Consider the following 21,617-nt stretch of genomic DNA (forward strand, 5'->3'; position numbering starts at 1 on the left):
CCATAGCAGCCTCCGCCACAGATTTTTTCACCTAATCCACTCACAAGTCCGTCAACGGACGGACGTCCAGGGGCACAACAGCCTCCGCTATAGATTTTATTAATCCACTCACAATTCCAGAAGGGGCACTTTCACCCCTTTGACACAAATCACTGCACCGATCCGATAGGCACTCCGGACTCGACGGTCACCGGGCGAAGTAGCTTCACTCCTAAAGTCCGCGTTATCTCGTGAAGGCCCGGACGGGGCCGGACGCATGTTCCGCGCTGCCTACTTGATGAGCTGGGCGGCGCTCTTGGAGCGGCGGAACATCTTCGCGCCCTTGTTGGGCGCGGGAAGCTCGTGCTAGTTGTTCCCGTTGGGCGCGCGCGGCGCGGGCGAGGCGGCGGGGGCGGGGGTGCCGCCCGCGCGCGGCGTCCCCGCCCCGCCGTCCTTGGCGCCGTCGGTGCCGTAGATCTTGCCCGCCTTCTTGGCCATGGACGCCAGCAGCTCCACCGAGCACTTGTGCGCCGAGCGCAGCGACAGCGCCCACTCCTTCAGACCGATCTCGTCCTGGAATACGGGAGAACACGTCTCACTAAATGAATAGGGATGATGACACATGTTGAATTTTATAACAAAATCTAGTAAAATAGATAGCAAACGAGCAATTTATCACAATAATGTGGATATTAAAATAAAATATTGAAAAATTACAAAAATACAGGACCTGAAAGTTTCAAAATTTAAGTTTTTTTAACTTCCAAAAACGATAAAAGTAAGGGTACCATTCGATTCCTTACATTTCATGCAATAAAATATTGTATAGCGACTATATACATAAACGCAATATTTCACTGACAAAAACGCAATTTTCTTATTTTGTCCATACTACAAGATGGGCGATGACGTCACGGCCCTTGGCCGTTTTGTATAGGGCGTTTCGCGAGTGAAGTGCGACTGTCGGGGTTGACTACAATTTCTGAATTTTGTGTTACTTTAATGCAATGGGTCCCATATAGAGATTTGATCCTAAAAACAAACCCGATCGATTGATACCATAAATAAATTAGTCATATAGCCTATTACCATTTCTTTCAAAAGTGGCGGGAGACGACGAACAGAAGTACGACCTCGTGAATAAGCGTTATGATCGAGCCGATGCCACAGATTCTTCATAATGAAGTAAGCGAGGAAAAACACAATAAATTCTGAGACAGTGGCGTTTTAAGATCCTACTCTCTTCAATGTCAAAATGGGCAAACCGCATCAAATAACACTTACATTATTTTTAGCAATTATCTTATAACTCGGTCTATCAAAATTAAATATATATGTAGTAGGAGATCCTTTTTGTAGCCTGTAGGTGGGCGTTTTTTTTTTCGTTGTCCCCTACACTTATTTTTTTCAAATTTGGGATTTTTTATGTTATTTCTACTCAGAATCACGAGCTCTTTCTATCCTAATAGGAGAAAAAAAGTGTCCCAAAATTTCCATACATTTTTCGATCTTTCCATTCCGCAACCGCCATACAAAATCTATGAAAAATGGTGACGTAATGGAAATAAAAACCTTAGGACACTTTTTTTTCTCCTATTAGGATAGAAACAGCTCGTGATTCTGAATAGAAATAACATAAAAAATCCCAAATTTGAAAAAAAAGTGTAGGGGACAACAAAAAAAACGCCCAGGTGCAAAAAATATAAAATAACATACCGTATTAGTAAGTACGATCTTCGTATCGTTCCTAGTGCGCAGCACGATGCACTGCTCGCCCTTCACCGACACGAAATCAGAGGAAACATCCTCGACCGAGTCCAGAAGTATCATCTCGGGCTTGGCGCTGTTCTCTAGATGAAGTTCTAGGCGGTTCGGGTACAGCTTGGCATATCGCGTCTGCCAGGCGCTGGCGAATGGGCCGCCAAGCTTTTTTATATAGCCGTGCAGTATGCAGTCGGATTCTGAAGGATAGATTTAGCCAATGAGTATAGGCGAGAATAGGTCAAAGGTATGGTGCGCCATCTTTCGAAAAGATTGCCCCATATAGGGCTATTCTCGCCTAGATGGCGTTAATTTCAATATAATTACAAATTAACACATATCAGTGAAAGAATAAGGATCAAAGTCAAATGGCGTTCTAACAGTTTTAATCTTCTGTCAAAAGATGGCGGTGAATTTACTGTGGCAACATAATTGACCATGACAGTAACTCTCTATAAAATCTATACTCTTTGGTATCAGCTTATTAATCTAATACCTTTAAACGAGCAATTCTTGTTTATTTATTTATATATATATTTCGGGGATCTCGGAAACGGCTCTAACGATTTCGATGAAATTTGCTATATGGGGGTTTTTGGGGGCGAAAAATCGATCTAGCTAGGTCTTATCTCTGGGAAAACGCGCATTTTCGAGTTTTTTTAGGTTTTCCGAGCGAAGCTCGGTCACCCAGATATTATTTGTAATGCTACATCGAGTTTACGAAATGAGTTAGACGATTTTGTATGCGCTGCACACGTTAACGCGCTGAGACGCACGGGCCAATGTTAACAAAATGACATCATTTTGATGTCAAAATGTAAGTTAGAATTGGCCTCTAGAACACTTAAATTGAATATGTTTCGCATCCACTTTAAAAACTTGGCATGATGTTGATGGCATAGTTTCAAATTGAAATATTTATTTAAATATTTCCACATGTAAATATTGTTCTATGGTTTCGTGTATTTGATTAATACTCTTTATAGGTATATTTATTTACTAGATATAATTTGAGTACCACCGTCATAAAACTACTATGATAGTTTGTATACACCATCGTCATTAAAGCGATTAAATGCAATTCCTTTAAAGGTGTCATAAATGTCCCCATAAAACGGAACAGCCTGCATCGTTGAACACGACAGAGACATAGTAAGGTACGAATTGAATCGAACACTTCAATCGACAATGCCATTAAGTTAATGATGCAATGATAACACGAAAAACATAAGGTAGGTATATTTATTTAATTTAACATGTTACCGATATTTCGGCACACTTGCACATAGTCGGTTAAAAAACTACTATCCAACCGAAGTTTCGGTTTCGGGTTTGCTTTCTGCAGGTTCCGGCATAAAAATCATGTTTAGTCCGAAGGTCCGGTTTCGGCTAAAAAAACTATCAGACCTTTCGGCCGAATATTCGGTAGTGTCCGGCCGATAATTCGGTTTCAACAGGTTTCGGCCGACGGTCCGTGACACCGAAACTGCTGTAGTTTCGAAACCGAACCGGTTACGGCATAAAATCCGACTTTAGTTAAACACATATTTAATTACACAAACGGGACGCCCGTGACCACAGCTGGTGCAACTCAGCTGAAACGTCTGAATTTAAGATAAAAACAATGAAACTATTCGCTAGGTGCACGACTGGTGCTGCCCTCATTTTGTCGGACATTCTACGTTAAATCTTATGGAGTAAAATTAGTTCAAGCGGCTGCCGCTAGTACTAATGTCGGACATTCCATAAGATTACCTGTGTTTGTGACGATCAGCGCCACTTCCCCCTCCACCGACTTCGCACCTTGCCAATATCGCGGTAAGGTAAACCCGTTTGTGTAATAAAATATCTGTACAAAACGCACGAGTGTTAGTTGAACACTACAAAAAAACAGAAGCACGTACCTTTCTCATCAGCATCAAACTTCTGCTTCTGCTTCGACTTCTTCTTGGACTCCATCTTGTCCGCCTCCTGGTTGATGGTCTCGAAGACCGTCTCGGCCACCTCCGACTGCCATCTCTCCGATATCACCAGCGGGAAATCTTTGTACTGCATTTGGTCAGATTCCGTAAGCTGGAATTGATCCGACCGATGATTCGGTTTCAGCATGTTTCGGCCGACGGTCCGTGACACCGAAACTGCTATAGTTTCGAAACCGAAACTTGAGTTTCGGCATAAAATCCGACTTTAGTTGAACACTACAGAAGAACGTACCTTTCTCGTCCGCATCAAACTTCTGCTTCTGCTTCGACTTCTTCTTGGACTCCATCTTGTCCGCCTCCTGGTTGATGGTCTCGAAGACCGTCTCCGCCATCTCCGACTGCCATCTCTCCGATATCACCAGCGGGAAATCTTTGTACTGCATTTGGTCAGATTCCGTAAGCTGGAATTGATCCGACCTATGATTCGGTTTCAGCAGGTTTCGGCCGACGGTCCGTGACACCAAAACTGCTGTAGTTTGGAAAACTCCGGTTTCGGCATAAAATCCGGCTTCAGTTGAACACTACAAAAAAACAGAAGCACGTACCTTTCTCATCAGCATCAAACTTCTGCTTCTGCTTCGACTTCTTCTTGGACTCCATCTTGTCCGCCTCCTGGTTGATGGTCTCGAAGACCGTCTCGGCCACCTCCGACTGCCATCTCTCCGATATCACCAGCGGGAAATCTTTGTACTGCATTTGGTCAGATTCCGTAAGCTGGAATTGATCCGACCGATGATTCGGTTTCAGCAGGTTTCGGCCGACGGTCCGTGACACCAAAACTGCTGTAGTTTGGAAAACTCCGGTTTCGGCATAAAATCCGGCTTCAGTTGAACACTACAAAAAAACAGAAGCACGTACCTTTCTCATCAGCATCAAACTTCTGCTTCTGCTTCGACTTCTTCTTGGACTCCATCTTGTCCGCCTCCTGGTTGATGGTCTCGAAGACCGTCTCCGCCACCTCCGACTGCCATCTCTCCGATATCACCAGCGGGAAATCTTTGTACTGCATTTGGTCAGATTCCGTAAGCTGGAATTGATATAATATAGATTTTAGTTTTGAGAGTAAGATGGAGATTTTTTTATAATATAGGGGGCAAACGAGCAGACGGATCACCTGATGGTAAGCGATTACCGCCGTACATGGACACCAGCAACACCAGATGGGTTGTATGGGCCTTTAAGATGGGAGTACGCTCTTTTCTTGAAGGTTTATTGAAGGTCGTATGGTACGGAAACACCGCAGGTGCCAGTTCATTCCACAGTTTAGCTGTGGGTTGGTTACGTGTTGTAAGCTAACAACACTAGCGGTAAAGCCTGACTTCTAATTAAACCGGACGTTATGGGTTAGAACCTCGGTTCATACCTATGAATTTATCGGAATGTATGGACGATATTTCATTTGATATTTATCAGTCGCTTTTCGGTGAAGAAAAACGTCGTGTGAATAAACCAGTTCTATCTGTGTTTCTATAACGCGTTTTTTTCCACTTTTTTATAGTCCGTAGTACGGGAAACATTTCGCGACCGCCGTGCGTTTTTAACTTTTTATTAAAGATTTTCGTGTCCCCGCGACCCCTCTATAGTTACTTCGCAGTCTGAAAAACGCTGTTGAAAAGGTTCGTGAACGTCCATAAAATGTAATGTATTACTTTAATCATTGAATTACACAGAGACAGAAGCTATACAAAGTGTCACTTAACTGTAACAGTAACCTACCTTAGTTTATTTTCAGTTTTAAGTATTAAATGTAAGCTTTAATGTTATGTGATATAGTATGACTTGCATACGAAACGAAATTCTAATTAAATATGCGAAATTCTGTTGTACAAGTGTAACTAGTTCCCCGCGATACAGGTGTAACCTAGTGCGGGGGCCCCTGTTTGTTATACTTTTAGAAAATAAACTATTCTTATTTTTTAGGGTTCCGTACCCAAAGAGCAAAAACGGGACCCTATTACTAAGACTCCGCTGTCCGTCCGTCCGTCCGTCCGTCCGTCTGTCACCAGGCTGTATCTCACGAACCGTGATAGCTAGATAGTTGAAATTTTCACAGATGATGTATTTCTGTTGCCGCTATAACAACAAATACTAAAAACAGAATAAAATAAAGATTTAAGTGGGGCTCCCATACAACAAACGTGATTTTTGACCGAAGTTAAGCAACGTCGGGCGGGGTCAGTACTTGGATGGGTGACCGTTTTTTTGCTTGTTTTGCTCTATTTTTTGTTGATGGTGCGGAACCCTCCGTGCGCGAGTCCGACTCGCACTTGGCCGGTTTTTTATACCTTAATTCCCTTGGTGTCCTCCTCGTCGAAGCTGCCAATGTCGAAGGCATCGGCCGCGTTGACTTCGCCTCGCGGAGGAATCAGCGGCGGCGTGTACTTCTGGTGGTATACCTGCTGCCAGTCGATGCCCGCGAAGAACATGTGTTCCTTTACCTCGTCCGCGCTGCAATTGCAATACAAGATTGTAAATGAAGGATACGACACGGATTTAAAAATGTTATGCGGCAAATCAATTAGACCACCGCGTGCCTAGTATTTCGGTTGCTTACATTGATATCTCAGGACGGGCCTTACCGGCACTAAGAATGGTACTAGTTTAGCGGTGTCACGCATGAATTCGAGCCAATCGTGCAGTCTAGTTGCGACCAATCGCGCGCGTGATGCGAACTCATCAACCAATCGCGTTGTAGCGGTGTCACATCGCTGTACTGGCCCCATTCATGCCCCATTCCTATTGCCCGTAAGGCCAATCCTGAGATGTACGTCAATGGTTGCTTAGTACCCTTAGGTTTGCGTAGAAGCGGCGACCGCATTAGATGCTTCTTCCATCTATTTTTTTGTTTTTTGGCCGACTTACTTGGTGATTAAGAAATAAATATTCCGTGAAGCAACATTCATAAAAGGAAAAATGTACGTACTAGTATTTGACAGCCTAATTTCAATAGTAGAAATTATCTGCCCGTTTATCGCCTCTATTGCTTGGAATTACGATTGCAGGTTTATTTTAATACATCATTAATCAAATAAAATTATCACAATACAAAATAATAAGGATTTTGTTTTGATGTGAACCCTATAAAACAATATAAACGATTAGTGTAATTAATCGTTTTATCGAAGTAAAAACTCCGCTCATGTCAAGCGATACTAAACATAGGTTTCGTGGGAAATACAACATCATTGTATAACGAAGGTTCTTCCGTAAATACACCTTATACTAGTTCACATGGTTAATAGACATCAATATTTTCATGGTGTTACAAATACTCAGTAAAGGCTTAAGAGGCCGGTATCGATTTTAGTCGCAAAACAAAAATATAAAATTGATAGATTTAGTCGATGAAATTGTACACCTTTTGTTACTTAATAGAAATAATAAGTATTGGTATCTATTAGCACGTCTTCTTATCTTGCACTTTTGCAGATCATTTTTTTGAAAACAGACATTTTTGTTATATGATATTGAACAAGTGTAAATGAAAGTTAGACGAAATCAATTTTCACCAGAAATTACTTCAAAACAAGTGACAATTTTTCGTGCAAATCGACTTAATTTCAACATAATTTTGATACTTTAACAATCTCTAACATTTCTTGAAACTGTTCTTATACATCATTTTGTATAAATTACCATTATAATTTTTTGATGAATTTTTTAAAACTGCCCCTTCTCGTCATATATATTCCCGGTGACGCACGCTCGGGACCTCATTATTAAAAGGCAAGATAAGAAGACGTGCTAATAGAAACCAATACTTGTTATTTAGATATTACGTAACAAAAGGTTGTACAATTTCAACGAATAAATCTATCAATTTTACATTTTGGCTCTAAAATCGTTAACGGGCTCTTAAGGCTGTAATTATTTTTCTACTTATCCAAACACTAGGAGTAGGTTAGTACTGTAAGTGTAAACACTAAGAATGTACACCCAGCTGCAAAAGTGCATGGCCACTTTATGAAGTTATTCCATTCATAATGTATCCAAGCAGTTTTGCAGCCCTCTGTACCTATAAAGATCGCAAACTATATATTTTTTTTATTTAGTAACTTTATAGCATTAATTGTCGTATTTACTATTCATAACTCGTTTTTATTTCAATATCATTTCGTGAAGGCACGTAGTCTCTTAATAAGGAAAAAAAATGGCGAACGCAAAAATACGTCAATTGTTGCATATTACCTCATACGAGATATAATGAGTAGTTTGTATTCATGGCACGTCACATCTTTTATACCGAGGACTCAAGGACCGCAAGCACGGTATTGTTAAACAATTTCTGCATTCACCTTTATAAGAATTATAGTTAATAGGCAAACTGACTCATATCCAAAAAAAAATACGTTTTTAACACCAACTTGTCATTTATAATGATATCAATTGAACACAATAATAAAAATACTGAGAGTTAATAATTCTAGAAGCGGGTAAACGTAAATATACAGTTGTCACCGGCAACACGATATAGTTAATTATAAAAGCAGAAAAATAATGCGTCGTATGAGGAAATTAAAAGACTGGCACAAGAAAGAAATGATTGGCGATTACTCCACCGACAAGAGCAACGCTCTTAAGTTATAATGATGATGATGATGATGATAAAAGCAGATCTCTCAAAGTTTGTTACTGTCATAATGTCAGTTTACCTATTTGTCCGACTCTATGGGTTTAGTACATACGAGGATTAGCAAGCTACCAGCTACCAGGGAAGCACGACCACACCCTAGGGGAGCAAAGACCAGACGACCACCACCAACTCACCCCCTTCCCTTGCACCCGAGCCGCTTGTTGATGTCCCGCTGTAACAGCCCTTCGAGCAAGGACTTGAGGCTTGGGCTGAACGATTCTGGCAGCTCCACGTTCTGGAAGACGTTGTAATTCTATTGCAGACATATGGGATTTTTACTATTGTTGATTAGTGCAATGTGAACATTGGTTTGGGTTTGGCTGCAAAAAGATTTACCACAATAGACAAAGTTATAGTAAGACGCGTAAAACAGTAGCGTATACAGTAAAACCCGCTTAAGAAGATTCTGAAGGGACTACATCATAAAAGCATCAGAAACGGGAGAGCGAAAGTATTATTGTGAAACAAGTTGCACATGTCGTATGATGCGGGAAATCGTATTAAACGTGATCGTAATAAGTCGGTTCTACTGTATTGCAGATTTATTCAACAGCTGACGTAAATAGGTACGGCCATAATTGTACGATATCGTACGGTGATCAGGTCAACAGTTCTAACGGTTGACAGTCCGGTACCACTAAACGAATGGCACCGCACGGCGTCATCTAATTCAGATGCCTAATTTACGGTAGCCATATTTTACGAGTGTTTGTATTCATTTGTCTATGCCACAATAAACAGGAAAAAGCATAAAGGTGACGCATTTTTCAATGCTCTTTCCTATCCTTTATGGCACAACTTTTGGCAGCCAGAACCTCTTAAGTAATACTGGGCAAGTGAGGACAGAATATAAACATCCCAGTAGTTCTATGGAACATGCGATTATCGCACGACGTATAACGTGTTAGTTGTGAACTTTTAGTATAGAACGTCAAAAATCAATCTTTATTTATTTATTTAATCTTTATTGCACAAAAGAAAATAACCTTATAGTACAAAAGGCGGACTTAATGCCATAAGGCATTCTCTACCAGCTACTCTACTTTATAAATGAATTTAAAAGACTAAATGGCGATAACACAATTCTATAGAACAAACAGGATGTATCTTAAAGATGTGTAAATATATTTAATACAATTTTATTATTAGAACTGACTTTATACCTCAGAAACTGTATGTACTTAAACATTATTGAATGAATTACTATAAGGAAAAAGTCTCTAGACATTCTGGGGTCCCGTTTCCCACACTTTATGGATGTATTTCCAAGAAAATGTAGGTAGCAGGTTTAGTCAGCTCTTTAAGAATATACTTTATTTGCTATGACGAACAGTCATGTAATCTGAATTTTTCAATAATCAATAATGCGATTCGTTATTTGGTACAAGTTCAAGATCTCAATACTTATTTAATGTATTTCAATATTGAATAGTGATGTATTTACCATTGTGAGTGTCATCCTGTCGATTTCGTGCTTGTCCTTGGTCTTGTGCTGGCGGAAGGGCGAGTGGCCCTTGAGCAGCTTGTACAACATGCACCCGAAGCTGAACCAGTCGGCCGACGAGTCGTAGCCGGTGCCTTTTGATAGGACCTCGGGCGCCATGTAGCCGTGGGTGCCGCTGCAGAGAAACGTTCATATCAAACAATATTACAATTTATTAATTTCCGCTACCTAAAGGTTGTCTGGAAGAGATCGCTTTTTAGCGATAAGACCGCCTGTTGTTTATGTATGTATGTATGTATGTATGTCACTTTATTGCACATAAACAGGTTTACATAAAACGGACAAAAACAAAACAAAAATAAGAATGTTATGTACAAAGGCGAACTTATCCCTAAAAGGGATCTCTTCCAGCTAACCTTTGAGAAAATGCGAAAGGATCAAACACCTAACCTCCTCTTCCTGTATTATTTGTATTGTTTTCTGTAATGAGGTGTGCAATAAAGAGTATTTTTTTTTATTTATTGTTCAGAACACATACAGTCATGAATAACAAATATAGATAAGATTACAAAATATGTAAAAAAAAGACCTGGAGGTTCATAATGTAAACATGTAAACATCAACTGATACAAAAGCGTTTTTGCGAAAAGAAACTAAGTAAAACATAGCTAATAATACTAACTAATATACAACTACTTATACTGATAATTTATGTTATTAACAACAGTTTGGATCTCGTATGTTCTTTTAAAACAGGAAGAGAGTGCATAAATGGATCGATATCACAGAAATAATCATTATAGTTTTTTGATACTCGTTTGAAAAAAGTATGCCTATGATAGTTAGTACGTGCGAAACTCACATTAAACAAATTACGAGGACGTAAGGAGCGATGCGGTACATTAAACATAATATTTTGTAGCAAATTTGGGCAATTGATTTCATTTTTTAAGATTTTGAAGAAGAAAATTGTATCTAAAAAGAGTCTTCTATTACAAAGCGAAATCATATTGAAATGTTTGGCTGACTTGGCTGAGGATTCCAGAGGAGTACCGGTCCTGTAACAAAGTACTCTCAAGAAAACATTTTGTATCCTTTCTAAGCGATTAATATGGACATGGTATTGAGGAGACCAGATCACAGAACCGAACTCAAGAATACTTCTCACGTAAGAAAAAAATAGTATTTTAAGAGTGCAGGGGCGTCTAAAGGGTTTACCCATCCGTAGTATCATACCTAGATTTTTATAGGCTCGGTTACAAATGTTGTCTATATGATTATTGAAATTAAGTTTCGAGTCCAAGGTAAGGTAAAGGTACCTAGGTCTCTAATAGAATTAACACGAGTTATCTGCTTTCCAGCTATAGAATAGGAAACATTAATTACATTTTGTTTACGGGAATAAGTTATCACGAAACATTTGTCTAAATTTAAGTACAAATAATTATCGGAACAATATCCATAAAAACTGTCAAGGTCATGTTGTAGGCTATGACAATCTGCTTCAGAAGATATAGCTTTAAAAATCTTTGTATCATCTGCGTAAACAAGGTGTTCGGAGTTTCTGAAGCAGGTTGCCATGTCATTTACATATAAAATGAAAAGGAGAGGGCCAAGGTGGGAGCCTTGTGACACCCCTGACGGCACCGGAAGAAAACGGGAAGTGTAACCCTTCAGCGCCACAGCCTGGCTCCGATTACTTAGATAGGACTTTATCCATCTCAGGAGGTCGCCGTGAATACCGAGCTTCTCGAGCTTCGTGATTAATTTGGAATGGTTAATTTTATCGAAACATTTAGAGAAGTCGGTATACACGGCGTCCACCTGCCAGCCGGAAGAAATTTTATTTAGAATAAAGTCAGAAAAGTTGAGAAGGTTTGTGTCAACACTGCGACCACGGCAAAAACCGTGCTGATGTTCTGATATATGCTGGTAAATCGTTCCAGTTATTTCATTAGTGATAATTTTTTCGAAAACTTTTCCAAATATATTTAATTTGCTGATTGGCCTGTAATTAGTAACTAATTGACAATCACCACCCTTGTGAATCGGGGTTATTAAGGCCTTCTTCCATAACTCGGGAAAGGTTCCTGACGAGATAGACTTTTTGAAAATCCTTGTTATGGGCATGGTTAATTCCTTAGCACATGTCTTAATGAAGAGGGGATGAATAAAATCAGTACCGCTACCCTTTTTAACGTTAACAGCACTCAAGTGCTTGTAGACCAAATCTTCTGTAATATTAATAGAACACAGATCAATTAAGTTATCATAGGGGCAGTGCGACAACAGCGCCCCCTGTCCATCACTAGGGGCGGGTACGGGTACAAACACAGAATTGAAATAATCATTAAAAAGATTGCTCATGGCTTCCCCATCACTAGCGGTCACCCCATTAAATGACATTTGGTCAGGTATAATATTAACAGGAAATTTAGATTTAATGAATGACCAAAAGTAATTAGGCGATTTATATATTATGTCTTCGGCCAATGAGATATATTTGTTATAACATTCAGTTGCTAATTTATGTTCTCTTTTTCTTAAATATACAAACTCAGCCCTATCTAGGGGGTTGTTATAGATTTTCCATCTTTTGTGAACCAATATTTTTTGTTTACGAACTTTAATTAAACTGCGTGAAAACCATGGAGGATAACCAGAGTTGTGACATATGCTTTTATGAGGTACAAATTTTAAAATCAGTTTATTTATAACAAAATACAAATAATCCACAGACTCGTTAGCATTTAAATTTTCTAAACAAGACCAGTCAGTATCAGAAAGGGCTTTACGAATTGATTCATAATCCCCAGAGTGAAACATTGGTTTGACACCTAGATTTGGCCTCAGTTCTGGCAAATATGACGAAATTGATAAGGCTAGTTCGATATGTAGGGCCCTGTGCTGAGGGTCTTCGGCGGTGAGTGGAGAAGGGCTCGCAGCAACAGAACAGTTACCATTAGACATTACAAGGTCAAGGATCCGCCCGTTCACATTAGTACAAGAGTTATATTGGCGTACACCTGTTAAGGCCATAAAATCTGACAAAAAAAGCATCACCGTTCTGTTATCACTAGCTCCTAGTGTTAGGTAGTTTCCGACATTAGAACTTGTGCCCCAAGTAGCGTGCGAAATATTATAATCCCCGAGAAAAACAAAAATATCGTCAGGGTTATTATGCATTAAGATAGATGCGTTATCGAAAAAACTACTTAGTGACGAGTTGTGATTATCATTGTGCGGGAAGTATACGCAAGCTATATGTATGTCGGGCTGGCGCGGTGCGCGGGTGGCGGGGGCCGGGGAAACGGTGATCCAGAGCTCCTCATGCCGCGGCGCAGCGCTCCAGTCGTCGCGGCGGGTCACGCAGAGGCCCCGGCGCGCCGCCACCAGCACTCCACCACCTCGCCGTCCCCCACTCCCGGCACGGTCCCGTCTATACACAGTATACCTACCATCGAAATATTCACTGCTAAAGAAATCGGAGTTAAGCCAGGTTTCAGATAAACAGATTAAATCATAATTAGCATTTATTACACTATTTAAAAAGTCGTGAGATATGGTCCGCAGACCCCTTACGTTTTGGTAGTAAATATCTAAACTATTAGAACCTATTATTTAATAAAAAAAATTATAATTTTTAGGAATACAATAAAAGTGAGTTCGCAAGTGATTTTCAAACGAGTTTTCAAACTTTTTACAGTTTTGTTGATAATTGCAAAAGGGATATAAACAATGACATCGACGAATTTGAATAAAGACTTTAAGACGGTAACGCAAAATAATAATGCATTCAAGAGATCGCAATATAATGACGAGTTATGATTGTCACTCAGATAAAAAGTAATAAATAGTCATTTTAACTTAGCAAGATCAGATTCACTGCTAATTATGTACACTTTAGACTTATCATTTTTACGCATACAGATTTTGCACTGCTTCACCCACAAGTAGGTATAGTTCAGATCGACCTTGAGATCGCGGGCGCGCTTGAGAAGTAGTTTGTTGGTAGATGTGAGGTGCTCGTTGACGTAGACAGCAGTAGCGGGGCCCGGCAGGCCCGCATCAGCCGTGGTGAGGTTCCGACGGGCTCGCACGGCAGCCACCAGCTCGTCCTTCCGCCGCCGCTGAGAGAAGCGAACGACAATAGCCGGGGGCCGTGGGTCCGCGGCACGTCCACCACTGGTAGAATTAGGATACCTACGTACTCTGTGAATGGTGTCAACATCCGTTTCGCGCAGTTCGAAACCTACCATGACCGTTATACTTTTGAACACCGTTAACAAGTTTTCACCATCTCTTTGAGGGATCCCACTAATCTCAACATTATTTAACCTGGAGAACTGGTCCCTTCCGTTTTCTTTCGCCTTCAGAGCTGCAAACTCGGTTTCTAGCGTTTTTAAACCGGACTCAATGGATGGTAAACGTTCTAGGTTATCCTCCACGCGGACGAGTCGCGAACCAAAATCTTCGAGTTTCCGTTCCATATCTGCAAATTTGGTCTCAATATTATTTATTCCATGGTTGGCCCGGTTCAAACCATCTTGCATGGAGTTAATTTGAGTTTTCAAGCCCTTTATTTCCATAACGAGTTCGGCAAGTGAGTCATTGTTCTCGCGACACGCAGTGCACCGCCAACTTGACTTTTTATCTGCTGTCCACTTCTTGTAGATGGATTCCTGAACTTCACAGCATCGATAGTGGTAACAACCACCACAATGGGAACACTGCACCCCTTCATCACCCTTAAACCGAATATAGCACTGTTTGCAGGACGACATGGCACTATGAGCATAAGGTTTAAGTTAGCACAACTTATGAATCGCGTTGATAACTATCCGGGAGAGGTAAACAACTAAACCGGTCGCAAGCGCATTCGATCGCTGACTGAAGTATTTGTATTGTATTGTATTACACTAACCAGCTTGGTTATACTATAAGTACCAGACGACACTTTTCTAACAAAGGTTTTAAACTTTAAAAATAGCATTCAGAAACAAATTAGACCCTTACATTATGTGGTAACACTGTTTGTCACAAAATTACGGTTGCCAATGACAACAAAACATATAGCGAAGTACAGCGCTATCTGTTTCGGCTGTCTAGCCTGTCTATCTAGGGGTTTTTAACAAGCTTTTATTAGGTCGACCTGTATGTTAACTAACATGTAATGGAATCTTGCAAGTTAAATTTGATCCACTTCCCGGTTTCCGATTGAGCTGAAATTTTGCATACACATGTAAGTCGGGTGACAATGCAATATTATGGTACCATCGAGCTGATCTGATGATGGAGACAGGAGGTGACCATAGGAACTCTGTGATGAAACAACGCAACCTAATTGTGTTAGGGGTTTTTAGAATTGTCTCGATGAGTATTAGTTGTCTGTCGTAAGAAAAGTACAGTCAGCGATAAAAGCTTGTACCAAAAATGAAATTTTTGACAAAAACTTATTTTATATCGTTCATTGGAAATCTATTTGGTTGCAGATTCTAGCTTTACTTAGTAGTTGAGATAGGTAGGTTTTCTCAAATGTTTTCGCTTAGATGTTTATTGTCTTATTACCTGCCGAACACATTATTTAAATTTTAAATAACCTAAGAAAATTTCCTGTTCATATGACAAACATTCACGTTCCATGTGACGTGGACTTGTGGACGTGATATAAGGCCATTAAAAAGAACTATACTACATTATGTAACTTAACTGCCTTGTCCAAATCCATTAAAGCAGCGAGAAACGTGACTACCAGCATTTGTTATATTTGCCCACTGCTAACTCAAATTATGCTTATGGCTCCGTGTTCATCATAAGATTCACTTAGAGCTCAACGGCTGTATAACTTGGCCTTGAGACCCGTTGTAATTTTGTATATTAGGGATTCAGACATGCATACTGGTGCAAAACGTAATACGCTCGTGTAAGTTATGAATATTTAAACAGTTCAGCAATATTATGTAATATATTCTAGACTAGAATATTTTTCTAAACTGTTTTTCCCAAAGCCAATTAGCAGAGCCATAAAACTCATAAATCAGTTTATGTGCCGAAGAAGGCGTACATAATTCAGTTGGTTTTCAGTATTTATTGTTATAGAGGCATTTGGTATGAGATACTCGTACTTTTTGGGAATTGAATCAGTAACATTGCAGCATTGACACCAAAAATTGCGTCTATATTATCAATGTCCCATCATCCGCATTGTTAACTGACAAATCCTAAAAACCTTGTTTCAAATATTTAAGGTCCACAGATGGTCTATTACGCGGTGTTTTTAAATACTTAGGATACAAAAAGGTAAAAGTCGTCCATTTCATTCCATCAGTTCCAATGAATACTGTATAGATTACCGACGAACTAAGCCGGATACAGGTTTTGTATAGCCCCATACAAAACTTTCTTGTCGGGTAGAGGAAAAATCTCACTTTTATCCATATCATGTTACAAACAAAATATCTTGTTCTCACTGTGCAAAAAACTACTCTATTTAATTACATGCACCTCATAATGAAGTTACAAACTCTGTCAAAGGAACCAATATGCTCCTAATTAAGACGAACTTTCGCTCTGGAGCGAATTCGTTCAAAAATATCCATGTAAAGCATTTTCGTGCGTTTTCATTAGATAAAGCGCCTGCCAGATGGCCATAAACAGATCAAATACAAACACGTGTCAATGTCGAAAAACATGATACATTCAACACTCTCGATAGCAATTAAATTAAGTAAATTCCATTTTTGCACTACACATGTGTATGAAGTATTCATTTCCAATGAACGTGAGTAGAGTTAACGAACTTCATGCACGTGTCGTGCATTCCGTGTTTATTTATTAGGAATATCCGGACGCGGTTGTTCTACCTTGAACCATCGTCGATATTCAAGGAACTTACGGTGACTGTAGGTTTGCGCTTCCGACAAATAAGTAATTGTAAATACTTGTTTTACTCCAAACCGCAGATTTTGTCGTCACATTTCGTCATTTTCGAAGTGACGCTTGTCCATAACACATTGGTTTTGCGTAGTTATTGCCTCATTATAATCCTTTCAATTTTTTATAGGTAGTACTGCCCACTTAGGGCTGATACAGACAGACTGCAACCCGACCGCAATTTGTATGGGAACTGCACGCCGTTGGGCAACGTCGGCAACATAACCAATAATGATAAAATTCTAAATCTGGACGTAAAATATTAGGACCACACTTTAGCCAATCTAATATAATGAAGATTAGTTGAGCTATTTAGGCTGTAGGACGTGCTAAAGGAGTACACACAAATCCAGACCAGCTCAAAAAACTTGTCGGGGATAAAAAAAAAACATGTAACTACCGAAACGAGTTTTGTAAACCACTCGCCAACTGTCCACGCCTTTGCATGTAGCTGACACCTGTGTCAAGTAAGGGCTGCTTTTTAACCGCAGAGACAGAAATAAAATGAGAGCACGAAACGTCAAAAGAAAAAAAAAGTATCTTTTATAAGCAAAATAGTGTCTGCTTATTGCTTATGATGAGCCTCTTGAGTTTAACTACACTACCTACTTATCGCTCTAAAGTCTCTAAACTATCCTTCTAAGGCCCAAAGTCCTACCTATAGGTAGGTACTATCGAACTAAATAGGTACTATAGTACCTATTTAGTTCGATGTAATTTTAACCATGTTCAATTGGAACATAGCCGTTTATGCTTTGTTTCGTTCAATTTTCAAACAACGCAAAATCAACTCTATTTCCTACATTTTAGGTTCAAATTTCAGTGGCAAATTTTGGATGTTTCGTTTGTATGGCTGAGCTATAGGAGGCTATCAAAAGTACTTTTGACAGTTTTGTACTCTATGTGACGTTTATCAGCTCCAAACCTGGCGATGGTTTGCTATCTTTATTCAACGGTTTCTTGCAGTCTTAAAGATATCGTGGGTACAGTTGGGGGCTTTCACCAGTACGACAATTCGGTGTATGCTTATTACTTACACGCTGGCATGAGGTTTCTTCTTAGAGAAGTCGCAGGCGAGTCCGAGATCAGATATCCGCACGTGGCCGTGCTCGTCTAGCAGAATATTCGCCGGCTTCAGGTCTCTATACACTATGTGACGTTTGTGCATATGCTCCAAACCTGTTAAGCAATCCAAACGTTGATTATACATGTTTGTACATCCTTGTGAGTGGATAGTGGATTATTTACTTTGACGAAAATTTAATATGCGGTTTCAAAAACTTATGTTGTAATTCGAACCCTGGTTTGTACCTTTGACTTTATTTATATAAAAAACTGCACAGTAAAAATTGACCAAAAGGCGAACTTAATGCCAGAAGGCATTAAGAATTTCTCGGAAAGACTTTTGAATGAATCTACATCCTGCGGAGAAATACAATCCGATAGCCCAAACACGCTCCTGCAGAGAGGGGAGGCATGTGCCTATTGTGCCCAGCAGTGATATAAAAAAATGTTGACCTAATATAACTTCGGCGGCGTAGAACTTCATCTCCGCCTCGTTGAACACGCCGTGCTGCGACAGGTGGTAGTGCAGGTCCCCGCCGTTCATGAGATCCAGGATAAAGCATAGCTTGTCGGGCGTGTGGAATGCGTACGTCATGCAGACGATGAAGGGGCAGTCCACCTGGAAAAGAAGTAAATTATGTACATTTGTAGATAATACACAACTTTGGTAACAAATCAAATTATTTTATTAAATATTTTTGTGTATTTTAAGTAAAAGTCTTCTTCTTCTACCTAGCGTTATCCCGGCCTTTGCCAGGGTCCGCTTTCCTACTTGCTTTCCTCCACTAAAAAGTAAAAGTACAAGTAAAAGTAAAGTAAAGTAAAGTAAAGTAAAGTAAAAGTAAAGTAAAAGTAAAAGTACACTACTAAATTATAAACTGAAATAGATGTCATATATGTATTATAGAAAAAGTGACGAAGCCCTCTAGTGGTGAAGGCCGGATTCGAACCGGCGTCTGTAGCAATCCGCTTTGAACCCCTAGGCCACCCCGCCACAGCGGAACCGGGCCCAATTTCTCGACTAAATTCGTCCCCTGCCTGCTATACGCCCACATCTCAAAATCTATGCTCACTGGAGATAATGTCTTAATTAAAAATAATAAAGTTAAGTTTCCAATAATTTGGGACATTATGCATTATAGTTCGTTTTTTTTAGCATTAGAAAGAACTTGCAAGAAGGTAAGCGATCTTGACATGTCTTTTAATTGAAAAACGCTTTTTAAAAATCAAAAACTTATGAAAGCAGAAGAATATAAATGATCGTATTAGATTCATAATTGTTACATATTTGCCGTAACTTATTTTAATAACGTGTTTTTCAATTAAAAGACACGTCAAGATTGTTTACCTTATTTCTAATGCTAAAAAAAACGAACTATAGTGGCATGTTACAAAATTTTGAATGTCAAAAGCTATCCAAAAAGCAACGTATTTTTTGTCACGCGACAGTATAATCGATTTCACCTTTTAAGTAATGTCTGAAAGAGACATGATGGCGCTGCGACATACATAAATAATCAAAATGGCCGTTCAAGTGGTACGAAACTCCTTTTACGCAATAGGTAAGTGGGTACTGGAAGGCTACAACTCAAGAAAAAAAACTTAATAAGAAAATACCGCCTGCCTTCACGTCTACGGAGTATTTTTGCTATTCAGGGTGTTTTTCAACCCTTAGCCATATATTGCGACAAAATATATAAAAAAACATACTAAGCATTTGAGCAAGTTCTATTATGGGAACAATCACGAAATCACGAAAAAAAGTTGTCTGTTACACATACGTTTTGGTTTTGGCAGAGATGTCGATGTTTTGTATGAGATGCCCAAATATTTAATAGCGATTTCGGTGTTCGTCCATAGTAAAAGTAGCTCAGTAACATCTACATATGTATATTAATCTAAAAAAGTATGGTTAAAGGTTGAAATGAAAAATACCCGTATAGTAAGGAAACAGTGCTACGGGCTACGGCGTAGTGAACAAGCAAAGTTTAATTAAGAAACACTAAAGAGATGATATTATTAGATAAATCTGCCCCACCACGCATATCATACAACCGAATGTTACATATATGTTACATTCTCCGCAATCTCGGCCCCCAATACCACTTTGTGGCATTTGGTGGCCGTAGGGTCCAAGCGCTCATGTTCTTTTCAAAGAACTATGTAAAAAGCTCGTCGATACAACTGGTGACCAGAGAGCTGGCAGCTTTCTCTCGTAGCGCATAAGTATTGCCATTCAGCGAGGGAATACTGCGAGGGAATGCTGCCAGCATCTTTGGCACAATGCCGCGGGGGCCTTTTTTAGATGTTTTTTAATTTAGCATGTTAAGTTTTTAATTTTTAACTTTAGTTTTTAATTTTAGATTGTAATTTTATCTGTTCTCGTTAGGTACTTATGTGCAAAAAGCACATTAGAGCTTAGAGCCCGTACCATGAGTCACTGACAGTGTCAAAACGGACATATACGCTATCGAGAACGTAACTTACTTTCTATACATCTCGTTTGCACTAATATGCGAGTACGAGCGAGATGTATAGAAAGTAAATTACGTTCTCGATGGCGTTTATGTCAGTGCCAAACTGATGGTAGCCGTACTGAACACAATTCGAACATAATTGTGACACAGTATTTTAGTTGGAAATGCAATATTACTTTATGAAACATGAGCCCAAATAACCTTTAACCTACAGTTTGACGTTCGCAAACATTAAGAAGCATTTAATCCACTCTGCAATCAGAAACCACTACTTACATCAGCATCCCCAGTTGTATCTGCCGCATCTAAAGCCACTAAGCTGCCGAGATTAGAGATTACTCTTCAAATATACAGACTCCCGCAAATGACAAAGTTTAGTGCAGTGCACGGAGATTTAGTTCAAGATTCTAGGTAATGCCTAGAACGCTACGCTACAGTGTGGAACTCCAATGCAGCCAAATGTTTGAACTAGAGATAGCGATGTAAACGTTACACAAGAGTAACATAAATGTGATTCTTGGAATCTGTAAGTATTCAAATATATCTCTACAATAAAATTTACAAAATTTACTTAAGAACCATTTCTAGGTACTTCAAAAGCAATACGGCCCCGATGCATATTCTTGTCTAGTCAGAGTATTTTCTAAGGTTCTCCCAGTTATACAAAAACAATGTTTTAGATAAAAAAAAACAACACTGCTTAAGACTAATACTAATTTACAGAGATGTGAAAAATACTTTATAAAAAGTATTTAAATACAAAATACAAATACTTCCTTGATATACTATTTCAAATGCAAAATACAAAAAATAGTTTTTGAATTTGTATTTAAAATACAAAATACGAAATAGGTATTTTCAAAATACTTTTTAAAAATACAAATACTTTGCGATAATAGGTACTCTGAATAGTGAATACCTAGTCTGAATTAAAAAGTATTACTCAGAATATCCGAATTGAAGACTCTTTATTCTTTGAAAACAGTGTGTCAATCAGTCCTCTATCTAAAGCACAGACCTGTCATTGTCGCGCTCGCGCTTGACAGACAGCTGAAGTGTGCGAAAGGGAAGCCATCACGTATATGAACATCGCATGAGTGCGAAAGAGTCAGACTACAAATGAGAAAACGTGACCATTTTTGAGTTTGACGACGGCCGCGGACGGCCAAGAGCGTATCACCGTAATTTTCAATTTGAAAAATATACACAAATTCGGAAGAAAACTATTTGATAAACTAATACAATGAAGATAGTGTCTTGTAGTGTACCGGATTTCAGTGTCACGGGGCCAAATAAACCTAGCAAATATTCATTTCAGAGGAATAATGATATTCCTAACGAAA

General features: G+C 39.3%; 1 protein-coding gene across 1 annotated transcript in view; it reads right to left on the reverse strand.

Annotated features, from left to right (window-relative positions):
- Window positions 1-259: 259 nt before the first annotated feature.
- The window catches only part of LOC134653000 (G protein-coupled receptor kinase 1), a 75,184-nt gene continuing 53,826 nt past the window's right edge, over window positions 260-21,617 (reverse strand). The window contains exons 9-16 of the mRNA XM_063508272.1: window positions 18,251-18,416; window positions 17,770-17,911; window positions 9,800-9,974; window positions 8,490-8,590; window positions 6,008-6,170; window positions 4,581-4,749; window positions 1,696-1,940; window positions 260-552 (exon numbers count right to left, since the gene is read on the reverse strand). Coding sequence (XP_063364342.1) covers window positions 346-552; window positions 1,696-1,940; window positions 4,581-4,749; window positions 6,008-6,170; window positions 8,490-8,590; window positions 9,800-9,974; window positions 17,770-17,911; window positions 18,251-18,416 — 1,368 coding nt within the window. The 3' untranslated portion in view covers window positions 260-345. The remainder of the gene's footprint in view (window positions 553-1,695; window positions 1,941-4,580; window positions 4,750-6,007; window positions 6,171-8,489; window positions 8,591-9,799; window positions 9,975-17,769; window positions 17,912-18,250; window positions 18,417-21,617) is intronic.

Source organism: Cydia amplana, chromosome 12, assembly GCF_948474715.1.
Source record: "Cydia amplana chromosome 12, ilCydAmpl1.1, whole genome shotgun sequence".
NCBI classification, from domain to species: domain Eukaryota; kingdom Metazoa; phylum Arthropoda; class Insecta; order Lepidoptera; family Tortricidae; genus Cydia; species Cydia amplana.